This window comes from Galleria mellonella, unplaced genomic scaffold (genome assembly GCF_026898425.1).
Source record: "Galleria mellonella isolate WM207_F2 unplaced genomic scaffold, CSIRO_AGI_GalMel_v1 utg463, whole genome shotgun sequence".
Classification (NCBI taxonomy): Eukaryota; Metazoa; Arthropoda; class Insecta; order Lepidoptera; family Pyralidae; genus Galleria; species Galleria mellonella.
In genome coordinates, this window is record NW_026442102.1 from 242,105 (window position 1) to 259,390 (window position 17,286).

Below are 17,286 nucleotides of genomic sequence, written 5' to 3' on the forward strand. Positions count from 1 at the left end.
GCTGCGCCCCGGCGACTCGCCGCGCCCGGTGTCGGTGGTGGCCGCCGCGCACCAATAATGCATATTTTTGTCTCGACTTTCGCTGCGAACGAAGCACAGTTTCGTGCACCGATATGTTCTCACCTAACATTACTAAGGGAAAATTGTCGCGCCCGCTTCTCGACTGCGTCCGAAACCGCCGGCGAACGTCCGCGCGCGTCCGGGCGACGCGCCCGCGTCCGCGTCCGCGCGGACGGTATTCGCTCGCGGTATCGGATCCGATCTCCATTATTAACACTTGGAACGTTTTGTGATTTTAAGCATGCCTTGTGCAGTGTACTCGATTATTTCTGTTGCGCTCCATTCCTGGGCATCGATTTATTTTTACATTTATATCTCTGTAACATACGATGTGGGAAGGGTTAATCGTACCATGAGTAAAATAACAATTGTATCTCCGGCTTCTACTAAACTTCATAACGGGTCGTCGTGTCTTCTCTGCCACTAATAGTAGCGACGGTCAGTCACCTAATGGCGCTTCTTATATCTCTATAGCCGAGCAGTAGACATAGTAGAGTGATGCATGATTCATAGTTAGTGGAGCTACTGGCGGGACTGATTCACGACGGAGGGGCCTGGATTATAAACGACTGTCGGTGAACCGTCCCACCGTGTAGCGTATGAGTGAAGTAATCGTGTTATGACTTGCGAATTTCAATGGCATTTTTATATATACGCTACGTAATGTTCTATCACTTCTTCACCTATAATACACACTACTTCCAACTTTTTAGGACATTATTTTTCAGTCTACTTCAATACCCAATTTTCAGATATTTAATAAACAAATGAGATACTGAAATCAAAATCTAATTTTGTACCATTAATAAACATGTGTAGTACATTTGGGACAATGATTATGACAACATCAAGCTTGAGTAATTAATAAAAAAAAGTAATTTAAAACAATTACGGACTAGTAGGCGTAGCGTGTATTAAAGGAAAACAAGTGGTATTAGGACATGACGTAGTGCGGTGGTAGTTGTATGGAGCCGGCCACCATATAGTATGATGTTGCAGATGGTCAAGACGAGAGACGCATCGAGGAACTGCACAAGCGGCGCAACTTCCTTGCCGCCTACTGCAAGCTTATCGTCTACAACATAGCACCTATACGGCGCGCCGCCGACGTCTTCAAGCACTACATTAAGGTACCGAGCACACTTTGATCACCTGTATTATGTAACCTATGTGATATCACTTAGATAGTCCGACTCGAAGGACCAAAATTTGCAAGATGCTTTGTTGCGAAGATACCTTTTCTATTGTTCACACGACTTTGAATGGCCTATAAATTGACGTTTCACCTGATAGAAAATGAATTTGCCTAACAATCTAGACACGCACAGTAACAAAGTCATACAATTCATACAATATATCAATACTCCTGCCTCTTCAGTATTAGTATAGTATTTTAAAATATACAGAAAATTTGTTTGTAATGCTCTTATGGTTAACAAAATTTTGTAGAATCACAGAAAATATGTAGTTATTTGAATAATGACAGTAATACAAGATATTGTCTAAATTAATATTAAATACTCAACAGATTTTTAGAATACTTTCGTCTATGGAAAGCTACATTGTCGTTTGTTGGTAACATGAGCTGTATTTTATTCAAGTAATTAGAGTTGTTCTACTCCTAGATAGTAGTTGTCCTAGATACTAGTTATTAAACAAGCTTGTTCGCCGACAGTGCTACAACGACTACGGCGACATCATAAAGTCGACCCTGAGCAAGGCGCGTGAGATCAACAAGCTCAACTGCGCACTCACCATGGAGCTGGCCATGCAGGCGCTGTTCACCGACATGCTGCAGCGCCACCAGACGCCCACCAGGCAGCTACCGGAGTTCCTTGAGCTGAAGGTACAAGCTGACTACTTAAATATAAATTACTCTATAACATCGGTAGATGGCGCTACGTGGATGATTTTTAAAGAAGATAGTTATGTCTTATAGGGAGGTCGAGAGAGAGAGAGAGAACATTCTTCTTTTTAAAGTTGGTTGATAATTGGCCTATATTACGTGTTTTGAAATAGCTGTTGGTTTAGTTAACCAATTTAATTCCTTTGGAACACACTTGGCTAAAACAGTTGACAATCTTACAGATCGAATCCGGTTAAATCAAAGATATTTGTATTATTGAGGATCAGCGACTGAAGCGTTACGATTTTTTAAATATTATATACATATATATCTGTCACGCCTGCTCTCCGTTAGGGGAGACAGAAACAATGGAACGTCAAATGCTCCGATTCAAACAAACCTCTTTCGCTTCTCCCACCATTTATCAATCTTTTCATACACGCTCGCTAAATATCACTGGTCATTAATTTGCAACTTAATGTAAAATTGCTTGGTCACAAGTCAATAATACAAGTAATCGTATTTATATTGGTATATTAATATTAAAATAAAGCTACTAGGCTTCAAAACCTCTGAAGGAGTCTCTCCGTAACGTATCAAATGTAAACGAGACCAAAATGTATCTACAAGGTGAAGTTTGCCAATTAACTAAGCTATATTACTCTCTGTTCTAATTTGTAGGGCAATGATTTCAGTAAATGTAATCACAATATGAAAAATACAGAATAGACTCAAATTGGTCACGTCGCGAAAACAAATCAAATAAATACAAGGTCAACAATCATATTTTATATACTGGATGTTCACGTTGAACAATTTCCTCCGTTGTCTGCTACAAGCGAACTGAGCAATGACCTCAATAAATATCAAATGTATGGAAAAACAGCTTTTGTTAACGCTAACGAGACGTATTCACCGCTCTCCTCATTTGACAGCTATTAGTCCAGGACGCGCCCTCGCCCTTTGTACGTTTGGCGGGCAGCGGGAAATAGGCTGTCTCTCTCCATATTATAATTTCACAAGTATTCGATATGTTTTGTTGATACGCTCCCTGTAGTTTAAAGTGGTTTAGGTTTCATATGTAATTTTTTTTTCTAATTTTTTTATAATTAAATAGGTTTTTTTTTATATTTTTTATGTTTAAATATTATGTATCTCGCAGTTTTTTTTTTTTTTTTTTTTTTTTTTTAGAATATCTTAGTAATAATCTTTATTCAAAACAGTAAGATACAAAATTGCTTAACTATGGTCCCTATATGGGTCGAACCTGTATCTGGGGAACCTATTAAATTATATTTACTTAGAACATTATCCTTTATGTTTAATCTGGGATATATTCGATTTATAATTTAAATTTAAAAGGTAATTAGACGTGTTTGTGTAACAAACGGCCTAATATTTTAAATTACTAGTATCTGAATTATCTAAGTTATTTTTAATGATTTTTTTATTTGTTTAGTTATATTTCGTCGAAGCGATCGTAGCGACAATTTATAGATATAAGAAACAATTTAGATTTTGTTTCGCGACCCAAGTGGCAAGCGACTTCAGCTTACCGAAGAGTGGAGATGTCGCATTTATCTATTTTAAAAAATAATTTAACAATTTTCAATGTTTTTGATCGATTATTTAAAATGTGTTCCGCTAGCGAACTAAAATATTAATCATGGGGCATGTTGCAGTACATCTATCACTGAAAACACCACCTTTTTCATATTTTGCTTTGAATTTCATATTTTCGCGGTAAATTTTTGCCAGACCATGTTTTTTAATGATGATTATACTGAAGAATATTTCTGATCTACTTTTTAATAAACTTAAAAAACACTTATTGAACGAAGCCTATTACACGCTAAACGATTACTTGAATGACTAACGTGCATGGTGTTAGTGGATCATGTACGAGTTTTTCAACGACCATGTAGTTTTAGACGTAACATAGTACATTTAAATAAATATATGTGAACTTATATATTAATAGATTTAAAACTGTAACTGTTGGTTTGTCGCAAGTTCTTCTCTGCAGATACAATTTTTCAGTCTGTAGTACATTAAAAAAAAATTGTGACTTAAAAGTGCTTATATATAAATCTGAAGGAGGAAAGCCTATCGATTTTAAAAATTATTGTCAGAATGGAATCGGAATTGACGAAGAAGAATATCCTTATATTACAAAAATATGGATAAATAGAGAATTTATTTGTTTTTAAAGTCGATTAAAATTAGTAACGTGTGTGTGCGTCGGCGCAGGAGTTGGCGAAGCGGTTCTCGGTGATGTTCGGGCTGGACGCGGTGAAGAACCGCGAGGCGCTGACGGCGCTGCACCGCGCCGGCATCGCGTTCGCCGCGCTCGAGTTGCAGCCGCACCAGCCGCCGCCGCACCTGCTGTTCCTCGAGCCGCTCGCCGAGTTCTCCAACAAGCTGCTGCGCCAGGACAAGCGTCAGGTGCTCAAGGTAACGATGCCAGCACACTAGCACGCGGCTCGTGGCTTTTGGCGCGTGTCCAACTCGACCCTGGTAACGCGGCGTGTGTTGCAGTTCCTGGACTCGCGCATCCAGCCGTCCGTGCACTGGGGCGAGGAGTGGGCGCCGCTGACGGCCTACCGCAACTCGCTGCTCACCGACTCGCCCGACGAGCGGCCGCCGCCCGCCCGCAAGCACTACGCGCGCCGCACCCGTACGTACACACCCGCTACATATACAGGGCGGCAAGGGACTTTGACAGCCCCATTGCCAGTAATATGCCCTATTAGGTCAACCTCCACGTGGTTCCCTCTGGAAACCATCGTGGATAATTCTTGTTGTTGTGGCTCGCCGGTGTTTACCTATAGCGCGGGCGGGGTTACCATTCCATTATTACCTATTAAAAAAAAACTACATATACACTCAACTAGAAATATTTTTTATTCAAGTGAATTTATAATTATTAAAAATAATAGTTTAATATTTCTACTGTCTAATTCGGAATGCAATTTTGGGATCATTTGGTTGTATCATGTATCTAAGTTAAAAATTCAATTAAAAATAAAAAAAATGCATTATTGTTATTTTAATATAATCAGTAGGACCTGTGTTAGGAATAAATCACAAGTTACCATCTTAAGTTTAAGGAAAACCATAAAATGTTACATTTTGTACATGTTGATCGGGTAGAACCTAGAGGACGCTGACATCAGTGGAGTAATTTAGATGTTGCGAGTGAACAGAGATGACCCACTCATACATAAGCAGTGACGAAACAATCGCGTCATTATTCGGGTAACGAGTGGTTCCCCAATGGTCCGGAAGTGGCCTCGCATTTGCCGCGCCGGTGTCGCGGCAGGCTGCGGTGGCGCATCAGTATTCCGGTCGCGCGGCCGCGTGCTGGTTTCACTCGGCGCTGACGTGCGTGGGAGGCCGGTGATAAGATCGCCATCGTTATGAATATTGTATTTGGGTACAGTCCGCTGGGGTACGGCTTGGTGGGCACGTAGCCGAATTTGTCGCGGCGTTTGTCACCATTTATGGTGGTTGGGCAAGAAAGCTCATGTTAGGATTTTTTTTAAAATATTATTATCCACTAGTTGCGTTCTTGAGATGATTTTTTATTTTTCCCATGAAAAACTTTTAATGACATATTTTTTCCTTGGCAAATGTTCAAAATTAACCTTTTTACATACATTGACAATTGTAGTTGTTTTATAAAAAAGAAAAATGATGAACAAATAAAATAGAACAAAAAAATATATATATATATTACATCAAGTCAACAGACAGCATTTTTACCTATAATTAAGTATAATTAATAAATAATAATAATATATACAACAAGAACCAGCATATTTTATAAACACCAAATAATATTTAATTACTGTGAAGTTGGTATTAAGTATATCCCTATACGACATTTCATCAAAACCCATTTAGTTGTTTTTACGTGATGTATACAAATAAATAACAATACTAATACAAACAGATTATAGTCACAGTACCCATACAAATGTAAAATTATCTTGTAAATAATAATTTGAGAAGAGTAACTGTCGAGTTCCTTACGGGTTCTTCCCAGCAGACAATATTCCGAATCCAGTGGTAGAATCATAAAAAACTGATGATTTAACAGCTTGTAAACAATTCTATTTGAATAAAGATTATTTCTATATGGTCTAGTTAGTGTTATTATACTAATATATAAAATATAATAGTTTTACTATTTTATTCAGAATATCTAAAGCATATTGTCAAAAAGTTATGACGTTTGTTAACTCTTTTATGCATGATTTTTTTTGCAATGGACATTAAAAAGGTATCCAGACACGATCATCTTACAAATGAACTTGGTTTTTTATATAATTTTTGGGCATTCAATGTTATGATGGATATTTCCACCATTATGCAAAGAAGGGTTAAATATTTGAGTGATATTAAGGTGTATGTGTATGTACAGGCGGGCATAACGAGGAGGAGGAGGGCGAGGAGAACGCTGACTCGGACCAGGAGCAGCCAGGGTGAGCGCCGTCACACGCCACCGTCGTGTAGTATTAGCTATTATATGGTACATAACAGGATTCTCTCTGCTTCCATATTTAAATGTTCGCGTTTGTCGAAACATATTTTTCTTTCAGTCATTTCAGGTCTAGTACTCGTAATAGCATGATAGCTTTAACCGAAATTAAGGGTATCATGCTATACTACTTTCTATGTCTTTTATATTTTTTGGAATAATTTATTTTTACAATTTAATTTCGTTTTGAACATTTAAAAAGAGAATTCGTCTTTGAACTGATAAGAGAATCCTTATTTAAATAATTATGTAACTATGACCACTAAACACTAGAACATAGATTTGGGGTGTAATGTGTAAACAATACAGGGTGATCTGACTTATTCATATTGCTAGATAAATATATTTTCATCACCATTTTTACTTTGCCGTGATGTAAATTCTAGGTTAACTAATATGGCTAAAATTTAATATTGATCCAGATAAGAGGAAACTTTTCATATCATATAGACTTAACGTCTGTCTCGGTTATTAATTCCAAGTTTTTTTTTTAAAGTAATGTGTTTTTTTTGGCGAGCAACCGTGAGCTGTGTCCTGGTCACGGCACCAAATTTCATTATTGTAAAAAAAAGTTTATAGTATATTCCCTTGGATAAACTGTTGGTTATTTATTGAATATTTCGCTTTCTCGATACTCCCCTTTGGAAACGGAGATTATTAAAATTATATGTATGTTCAAACCACTAGTAAATTTATCTCCGAATGTGAATAAGTCTATCGGTCACTTGGATTGTTAAATTGACTCGATGAATTGTATTTATTGTATAACAAAAGACATGTAGTTAGTGTAGTGTTAGATGTAATCATTAAGTAGTTAGTATTTTGTAATTTTAATACCGTAACAGTCAATGGATGATTTTTAATGACATTGTATAATTGTGATCATGATTAAATGGGATCGGAATATTATTAATTGAATGCAATTGTAATTATATAATATATTATTTAAACATTTATTTTATTCATATTTCATATAGTACAGTGTTTAATATGATCAAAATAAATGTGATCAAAGCACGTTACTTATTTTAATCTATTTTGAAACGTCATTCTCTAAACCGATCTCTAATATTCACTAATTTTAGAGATAGGTTGGTTAGACAGTGACATTCGATTTGCTGAATTTGATTCTGCAATATCGTTACCTGAAGTTGTCTCTTTAATTTACCAATTAGAGGGATGGCTTTATAGAATGACATTCCAGAATCGGTTCATGGTTAGGATTGATTGGTTGATTGAAGTAATTACCTACTGGTTGGTTTTTATAATAACCGCGCGTAAATTTTATATCCATTCTCTTCATTATTTTTTTTTTGTCGTGGAAAAAGAATGTTTACAATACGATTATTTTAATCAATAACTTATATTTCTTTTGAATATTATTATTTGTAATTCGGATCCATTTTTCGTAGTTTTATGTTCGTAATTTTTGACGTTAACGCCGCTTTATAATCGTGCCAAGTTGAGTTTGATTTTTTTATACTACTATGATGGCAAACAACCATACGGCCCGTCTGATGGTAAACGGGGTTACTGTAGCCTATGCACGCCTGTAACTTAAGAAACCAGTGCACGATTACAGAGCGACGTTACTCGAGTATGCAAGTTGTTACTGGGGGCCGTTATTTTGAGAAAGTAGTGTAAACTAAATCGTTGCGAATTTGTTATTGTAATGTAATATGTAGTTATAGTTGTGTATTTTTATAATAAATGGATTTTATTACATTTGTAGTTTGTTTAACCATTGTACTTGTGTGTAAGTATACATTATCAGTCGTTATTTCCTTTACCTGTCCCGATAATGAAGTATCGCGTTCGTGATTCACTGTTCACCCCAATGGTTGATTGGTAGAGAATGCTACTAGCATTAAGTCCGCCTTTTTGTACCATTTGTTTTTGGTCAATACAGTTATTTAAATAACTACAAATACTTATTCTAATACTAACTTTTAGCAGCGACTTACTTTGATGTACGACTGAATTTTGAAAGTTTTTCCTCCTCAGGGGTTGAATTTTCAAAATTCCTTTTTCTTATACAACTTAGAATGGCAAACAAACTGGTTGTCCACCTATTGGAAAGTGGTAACCGTCGCCCATGGACATGAGCAGTACCATAAACATAACAGAGTATACTGTATCGCCCATGATACCCCCATGCGTTGCCATTCCTGAGGACTCAGATGTTATTCCTCTGTACCCAGTAAATTCACGCCATATCCCACCCTTCAAACCGAAACACAGCCATGCAAACACAACTGCTTCACGGTAGAAACACGAATGGGACAGAGTTACCCAAGCAATCGACTTTTATACAAAGTCTCCCTCTGGTGAAATTTATTTATATATTTATTTATTTATAAAAGATACAATATGTTCCATAATATTTAACCGACTATGTACAATGTTATAAGTAAGTAAGTAATGAAATATGACTTCAAATAAATTGACTTTAATAAAAATATATTATTTTAAGCTTAAGTCTAGATGAACACATCGATTAGAGGCGTAGGTATACAGCTTTTACACATAAGTGGTAATGTATACTAAAGTAACAATCATACAATTAGTAGGGGGAAAGGGATTGTTAGTAATGGGGTCAAAATAGCCCTATTGCTAGCAATATACCCTGTCAGGTCGACCTCCACGTGGTTCCCCCTGGAAATCATCGTGACTAATTCTAGTTGAATTCGTCAGGATGGGCTAACTGACCCACTTTCATCTTCATCTGTCATCCCTCACTGGTGCCCTGCTAGTGTATACCGATAGCGCAGACGGGGTAACCATACCATTATCACCCATTAAAAAAAATCATACAATTAGTAAAGACTTAATTATTATTCTATATGATTAATAAGCTTAATAAACTGCATTATAGAATTACCAATGGTAATTATGGTAGCGTATGCAGTGGCGGCGACAGCGGCACAGTTTATTGTCGGCCAGGTGTAAAATGAATTTTTTTTATTGTATGATAATGAAATGGTAACCCCACCCGCGCTATCGGTATACACCGGCGGGGCACCAGTGAATGATGATAGGTGAAGATGACACAGGTCAGTTAGCCCATCGTGACGAATTCAACAAGAATTGTTCTCGATGGTGTCTAGGGTGAACCACGTGGAGGTCGACCTAATAAGGCATATCGCTAGCAATGGGGCTGTCAAACTCCATTGCTAACAATCCCTTTCCCCCCGGTGTAAAATGAGTTTGTTAAATGAAGCTAGTTGTACAGAATACGACCATCTTATACAGACGTCACAGTAATGTGGTTGTCTACTGAACAACTAGCTCGTAAGTTCCATGAATGCAGTCGTATAAAATAAGAAGTTACATAATAACGGTTAAATTGATATAGCTCCAAAGAATAACGATAAATGACATTGGAGTTGAGAACTTACTAAACAGGTATGTTTAGTAGGTTCAGATGGTTATTTTATTTATTAGGCGCACATAACAGAAATTTACAAATACAAACTTAAATTATAACATGCAAGTACATGTATTGATCAGGTAAACTTGCCACAACATGTGCACACAGCGTGATCCAATAATAAATGCGACTGCAACAAAGCCATGCGGTTGCAACTATTAGTGGAAAAAAAATAAACATAAAAAGAAACATAAACATAGAGAAAATTAAATAAAAAACAAAACAAAATTATATAAGAAATTTCTAAATATTACATTATTTTATACAATTGTCTACAATATTGATTATAACCGAGTCCAAATATGTCAAGGTCATTTTGATGAGCGTCATTATATGATATACACATATTCGCTATAGGGTTATTGAAAGAAATATTATTTCCATAAACTTCCACTTTACTTCGTTAAAGAGAAAACACTGGTTCCATAGGAGGCGGTGGAGCCGACGCAGCTCGCGGCTCGCGGCCGGCGGCGGGGACTCCGGGGATACGACGCCCAGGTACCGACATGCATTACTTATACTCACCTACTGGTGGAAGGTATCAGCACTGGGGGGGGGGACACCAGTCCTACTTACCAACAGTAGCACTCCGGGGGAAAGGAATTGTTAGTTATAGGGTTTAACAACCCCATGGAGGTGCCAGTAATGCGGACTATGGATCCCGTTGCTAGCAAAATACCCTGTCAGGTCTACCTTCACGTAGTCCCCGTTGGAAACCATCGTGCTGAATTCCAGGTATATTTATCACGATGGGCTAACTGACCTGCTTTCATCCTCATCAGTCATCTGTCACTGGTGACCCGCCAGTGTATACCCATAGCGCAGACGGGGCTACCATACCATTATTACCCATTAAAAAAAATTAGACGAGTAAGTTTTCCTAAAATTGTTTGGTAGACGTCCACGCAAAAGCTTGAAGCGGACGGCGGAGAGCGGCTCGGACAGCGGGGATCACAGGAGGAGTCTGAGGAAGAGGACGCGCATTGCTGTCAGTATATTATTATATTATATACTAGACCGGTGTTTCCCAACGTGGGGCCCACGCCCCACAGGAGGACAATTTGATAGTTAAGGGGGGACAATTAAAAAGCATTCGATTTTAACATTCTTGTTCCGGGCCATTTGAATGCAATGCTACGAGTAGATATCGGTGTCAAATTTAACAAAAAAAGTAAATTAAAAAATGCTGTAAATATTTATTAGGTATAATTTCGTTTGACGTTACCAAAATATCAACTGGGCGATTAGAGTCGTCAAGTTTGTCGGGAATAATTATGTATGGGGGCATGAACATTTTAGAAATGTTCAGGTGGGGCATGGCACTAAATAGGTTGGGAAACTTTGTACTAAACTCTATTTATTTACAAGAAACATGGTAAGTGTATAGATCTTAATAGGTATAAGTCCTCATATTTCGCCATAATTAGGCATGCGAAATTGAAAACTTAAAAAGAATAAATGTTAATCAAATGAGACATTAAAACAATTCGTAATATTATAAAAATAAAAAAAAAACAAATATACGTATCAAATACGTCGAGCAATGGTTTAACAATAAAAAAAGATATGTCACTGTCAAATCATGGACTATTTATAACTGCTGTATTGTTACGCGATAGTTGCAGTTATGTTTTTACCCATAAAGAGTTACTGTTTGCGAATAATATGTAGATACTATATTTTATCTGTTTTACACTCGACTTTAAAAATAATAAGGTATGGTTGTATTTTTCTTGTTTTTGACCTCATAACTCTGTTGTAAACTAATTTGAAAAATCGATAGGGAATTCACCATCACACGCTTGAATATAAATGGTCACGTGTGGTTTCCAAGGAATTTTCTCCTGTGAATGCTCAGGCTGTGGAATGAGCTCCCTGTCGAGGTTTCTAGAGACTACGGTATGTGGTTCTTCCAAAAGGTTAGGTATATTAAGCTTTCTTGAGGGTCGGCAACGCGCACGGGACACCCCTAGTGTCGCAGGCTATATTATAGGTTATAGGCTAGTGACCGTTTACCATCAGACGGGCTGTACGCTTGTTTGCTACCTTCTTGGTTTATTAAAAAATCTTCTCTATTTGAAAAATATTTTTATGCATTGGTTCCATATAATTTTTATCAAAATCGTTAAAGTAATTTAGTTTTACATTAAAATAATTGGTGTTGCCACAATTGAAGTTGGTTTTTTTGTGTAGCACAATATTAATTATTTATTTTACTACCCGTGCGAAGCCGGGGCGGGACACTAGTCGTCAATGTATCAAATTAATTCGGTTTCATGGCCCGCTAGATAGTGAGGGTGGGCGAGGTAGGACCTCGGGGCATACCCCATTGCCCCAGCTTCAACTACGGAAGCTACCACCTCCGGGTCACGAGGTTTTAAACCGACATAGACTAGGTGTTATTGTGTATATCTACGTGGAGTTTTCTTCTTTCTTGTTTATAAAAGTAAATAAGGGCTTGCTCTTTCCCCTTGATATGTATTTGGTTTTTTTTTTCTCAATGTATGAATTTATTTTGTAGGCGCAACAGTGAGTGGCGCGGGTGTCGCGGCTAGCAAGTGCCGAGAACAAGCCGCGGCCATCGCAGTGTCTTAAAAGGGCTCCTAAAAGGTGGAAGGTTGTTTAGTATGGGAAACTAAGCCCGTCAATGTATGCATGTTGAATGAAATACAGTTTTGATATATTGTGTTTTGTAATTTTGATTTTGGAAACTATTTTATATCTTATTTTCATGTCCAGTCACCCAGAGATACCTACCAACTACAATTTATTACATTATACTAGAGTACGTTAGCTTATATGGAAAATGTCTCGGCAAATCGCAAGTAGCTCTTACACTCGCTATTTACAGATAAAAACTACATAATTATGAGCTTAAGGGTCATTATGTATTTAAATAACTAAAAATCTACCTAATTTACTTGATATTATGTTTACTTAGACGTCTGTCAATGTATTTTTGGGTACATCTCTTGTGGTGTTCTGTCGTAGAAGAAATACTTTGGGAAACAAGCTTAGTTTATAGTTTAACACTGTCTGTTCACATGTTACCTAGCCAGGTACTCTGCTGTTAATTTTGTTTTTCTCTTATTGTTTTCACAAGTTTCTTTGCATGTTAGAATTTGTTGTTTACCTACATATATTGTGAAAGTATGTTGATTGATAATAAACGACAGAATTGTTATTAAATAGTTTTTTGTTTTTAAATTCCTTGACAGTAAAGAACAATAACAAAAAAGAAACTGAGTTGTTACTTTGTTGTGTTACTGAGGACTGTGGCACAATCAAGAAATAAGAAAGTATGTTGCTTCTTTTATGTATTTTGTTTTTTTTTATTTTTTTTATACAACTTAGAATGGCAAACAAGCTGACGGCCCACCCGATGGAAAGTGGTAATCGTCGCCTATAAACGTGAGCAGTACCATGGACATAACAGAGTATACTGTTTCGCCCATGATACACCCATGCGTCGCCGCTCCTGAGGACTCCTGTTATTCCTCTGTACTCTGTAAATTCACGCCATATCCCACCCTTCAAACCGAAACACAGCCATGCAAACAGAACTGCTTCACGGTTGAAACACGAATGGGACAGAGGTACCCAAGCAATCGACTTTTGTACAAAGTCTCCCTGTGGTAAATCTCTGATAAATATGTATATATGTATTCTTTTATCTCTTTTTATTGTAGGTATATCATGTCTGTTGTTATTTGTGTGTTGTAAGTAATGCAAATAAATTATATATCTATCTACTTTGTAATGGGATTATGTAAGTTCAGCAATGGCTGATGAGTGGCTGAAGTTATGAATACATGGATGTAAGGGCTGAAGTGAATATACCTACTTGCTGGGTGGCGGCGCAGGAGGCGGCGCGGGCGCAGCGCCGGGGAGGGGAGGGACCGCCTCGTTCACGCCCATTTCACTCGCCGCTGAAGGCAGCTGTAGCGAAAATACATTCTTGTGTAGCGGTGAATAAGAGGACGTGTTCAGTCGTATGTCTGTCTGTACGCGACGGATATCGCTTTCCATTTGGTGCGCCGTCGTATAGTAATTTGTTTACTATTTCAAGTTATATTATATTTATATAGCTAAGATTCCACGATATGGGATAGAGCAACAATAATAGATACAGAAATAAAACTTAGGTCTTAGGTACTTTTTTTTTAATGGGTGAAAATGGATTTGTAACCCCGCCCGCGCTATCGGTATACACCGACGAGGCACCAGTAGAAGATGATAGGTGAGAATGAATGCAGGTTAGTTGGCCCACCATGATGAATTCGACAAGAATTAAACATGATGGTTTCCAGGGGGAACCGCGTGGAGGTCAACCTGAGAGGGTATATTGCCAGTAATGGGGCTATTAGACTCCATAACTGACAATCCCTTTCCCCCCAGGTCCTAGGTACTTAGGATTTGTTTGATCCCAACAAGTACCCTGTGGGGTCCAAGCTTATTGTTATTAATAAGTAGTTAATTATTAAACAGTCTGTTTTTTTTATACCACTGAGGTTGTAAATAAGCATACGGCTCACCTGATGGTAGGCCGTATGCTTGTTTACCGTGCCGACGGTGTTGACGGTTACCGTAGTTTATGAACGCGTGCAATACCAGGGTCATTATGGGCGCGTTGATGTAGATCTTCAGTTAGTTATAGTTAAGCATATTTATTTCTTTAATGGATGACAACAGAATGGCAACCCCGCCCGCGCTAATGGTATATACTCTGGCGGGGTACCAAGGAGGGATGACTGGTGAGAATGGCAGTTCAGTTAGCCCATCGTGATGTATACACCTGGCATTCAGCACCATGGTTTCCAGGGGGGACCACGTGGAGGTCGACCTGACAGGGTATATTGCTAGCAATGGGACTGGTAGTACGTTTTACAATCCCTCCCTTCGGTACAAAGTATATTAGGTATATTTAGATAATTCAAAAGATTAATAGATTTTGTGTAAGTAGTTTTTTATTTTAGTTTTTTGTTTAATTCGCGAGGCGTTTTCGATATATTAGGTACAGATATAATATCCTAAGCTAGTGGTAGCCTAGTACCTCTCTACATTTAATACAGACCATTGTAGATGATGTATCAGCAAGTCAAAGATCGCTCTCAGCAATAAGATCGCCTCACTGTACTTATACAATTGTATCGTTGTGTTTGTAAATCGTCTTGCTTATTTCCTATATTGTATGATGCAAATAAAGTATACTCATTCATTCATTCAAATACCACCGCATAACACACACACACACACAGCATCAGCAAAAAAGTGTCGACTATAACGTTCTTTCCGTGCTATTCGACTGTGAATCCGCTCGATCCGGATATCTGACAGATGCGACTTCCAATACAGCCATATCAAGTTATGTCCATGGTACTGCTCATGTCTATAGGCGACGGTTACCACTTTCCATCAGGTGGGCCGTCAGCTTGTTTGACATTCTAAGTTGTATAAAAAAAATCAGAAGGCAAAATTTTACAATTCCAATATTCCAGATTCACGGATGTAGTGTGTATTTATTTAAAAAAAATTTTTTTTTTCTTATTTTTAGTTAGTTAATTTTTAAGCAAATTATAAAATGTACGCTATTGTAGTCCATAACTATAGTCATGGATCCATCCTAACCGTTCCCCTTCAAGGGCTCTCAACGTTCGTGGACGCTCATATGACTCGCATAGCCCACTTTGTTTATAAAAGTGCGCATACATTTTGGGCATTTTTTATTTTTACAATAAAAAAAATATTGCGTCCTGTTTCAAGCTGAAAAGAACGATGGAACTTTTTTTATTAGGTGATAATGGAATGGTAACTCCACTCGCGCTATGTATCACCAGAGGGAGACTTTGTACAAAAGTCGATTGCTTGGGTACCTCTGTCCCATTCGTGTTTCAACCGTGAAGCAGTTGTGTTTGCATGACTGTGTTTCGGTTTGAAGGGTGGGATATGGCGTGAATTTACAGGGTACAGAGGAAAAACACCTGAGTCCTCAGGAATGGCAACACATGGGGGTATCATGGGCGAAACAATATACTCTGTTATGTCCATGATACTGCTTATGTCTATAGGCAACGGTTACCACTTTCCAACAGGTGGGACCGTCACCTTGTTTGCCATTCTAAGTTGTATAAAAAAAAATGTATATACACCGGCGGAGCACCAGTGAGGGATGATAGGTGAGGATGAAGCAGGTCAGTTAGTCCATCGTGACGTACTCAACAAGAATTGTTCACGATGGTTTCCAGGGGGAAACACGTAGAGGTCGACCTATTAGTGCATATTGCTAGCAATGGGACTGTAAAACTCCATTGCTAACAATTCCTTTTCCCATTGAAGGATGGGACTTAGTCTCGTATAACTATAACAAAATACATAACTACTAACGATTAACAATATAATATAAAACTCCTGAATCATCGACGCTGGCCTAGATCTTTCCAAATAGAACTAACGGCCGCCATCGTGCCGTATGCCGGCCCTCCCTCCGTACAGTTCTGGCATTTCACATAGCGTGGTTTGTTTATGGCGGCCAAGGTTTGTTATGATACGTGCGGCTGGTGGTCCTGACGTCGCGCGGTGTGGCCGGCGCCTACGAGCGAATCCGGTTTCATGAGAACTCACTACACTTTGGTTTATTGCTATTTTTATAATGCTTCATGTCTACATACATATGGTTTCTGGACGATTATGGCGGTATTCTGAAAATATGATGGATTCAAGAATTTTTTATACCGCTGAGGTGGCAAACAAGCATACGGCCCACCTGATGGTAAGTGGTTATTGTAGCCTATGAACACCTGCAATATCAGAGTTGTTGCAGGTGCAATACCAGAATTAAATAAACACATAAAATTCTTACTAAAATTACGAATGTGAAGGTAAGTTTGTTTATTGAAATGAAATGAGATTTATTCGTAAAAAAACAACTGTAGTTTCTTTTATTATCTCTTGGCGCTTTAACAGCTCATTCAGTTTACATGGAATTTGTCATAAATATAGTATTTTTTTTTTCATATGGATGATAATTAAATAGTAACCCCGCCTGCATTATCGGTATACGCTGGCGAGGCACCAGTGAGGGATGATAGGTGAGAATGAAAAGGCAGGTCAGTTAGCCCACGTGATGAATACCTGGAATTCAGCACGATGGTTTCCGGGAGAACCACGTGGCATCACAGTATAATTTATATTATTATTATGTGATGTATATGTTAATAGGCAAAGGTATCTATTATTTATTAAATGGGGTTTGCTATTTCACGTTATAAAAGAAGTCTCATTTTATTTGAACTTGGTAACCGTCGCCTATAGACATGAGCAGTACCATGGACATAACAGAGTATACTGTTTCGCCCATGATACCCCCTGCGTTGCTATTCCTGAGAACTCAGGTGTTATTCCTCTGTA

General features: G+C 38.0%; 1 protein-coding gene across 2 annotated transcripts in view; it reads left to right on the plus strand.

Moving 5' to 3' along the window:
• Nucleotides 1-12,907, plus strand: part of LOC113510240 (cohesin subunit SA-2) — a 30,257-nt gene extending 17,350 nt beyond the window's left edge. Inside the window, exons 14-21 of one of the 2 annotated variants that reach the window (XM_052898626.1) lie at nucleotides 1,069-1,190; nucleotides 1,736-1,906; nucleotides 4,157-4,360; nucleotides 4,445-4,583; nucleotides 6,333-6,393; nucleotides 10,309-10,377; nucleotides 10,777-10,867; nucleotides 12,401-12,907. In XM_052898626.1, the coding sequence (XP_052754586.1) occupies nucleotides 1,069-1,190; nucleotides 1,736-1,906; nucleotides 4,157-4,360; nucleotides 4,445-4,583; nucleotides 6,333-6,393; nucleotides 10,309-10,377; nucleotides 10,777-10,867; nucleotides 12,401-12,412 (869 nt within the window). In that variant the 3' untranslated portion in view covers nucleotides 12,413-12,907. Of the gene's footprint in view, nucleotides 1-1,059; nucleotides 1,191-1,735; nucleotides 1,907-4,156; nucleotides 4,361-4,444; nucleotides 4,584-6,332; nucleotides 6,394-10,308; nucleotides 10,378-10,776; nucleotides 10,868-12,400 lie in introns of both variants that reach the window. The other variant, XM_052898625.1, reaches the window with a different exon arrangement.
• Nucleotides 12,908-17,286: the final 4,379 nt, after the last annotated feature.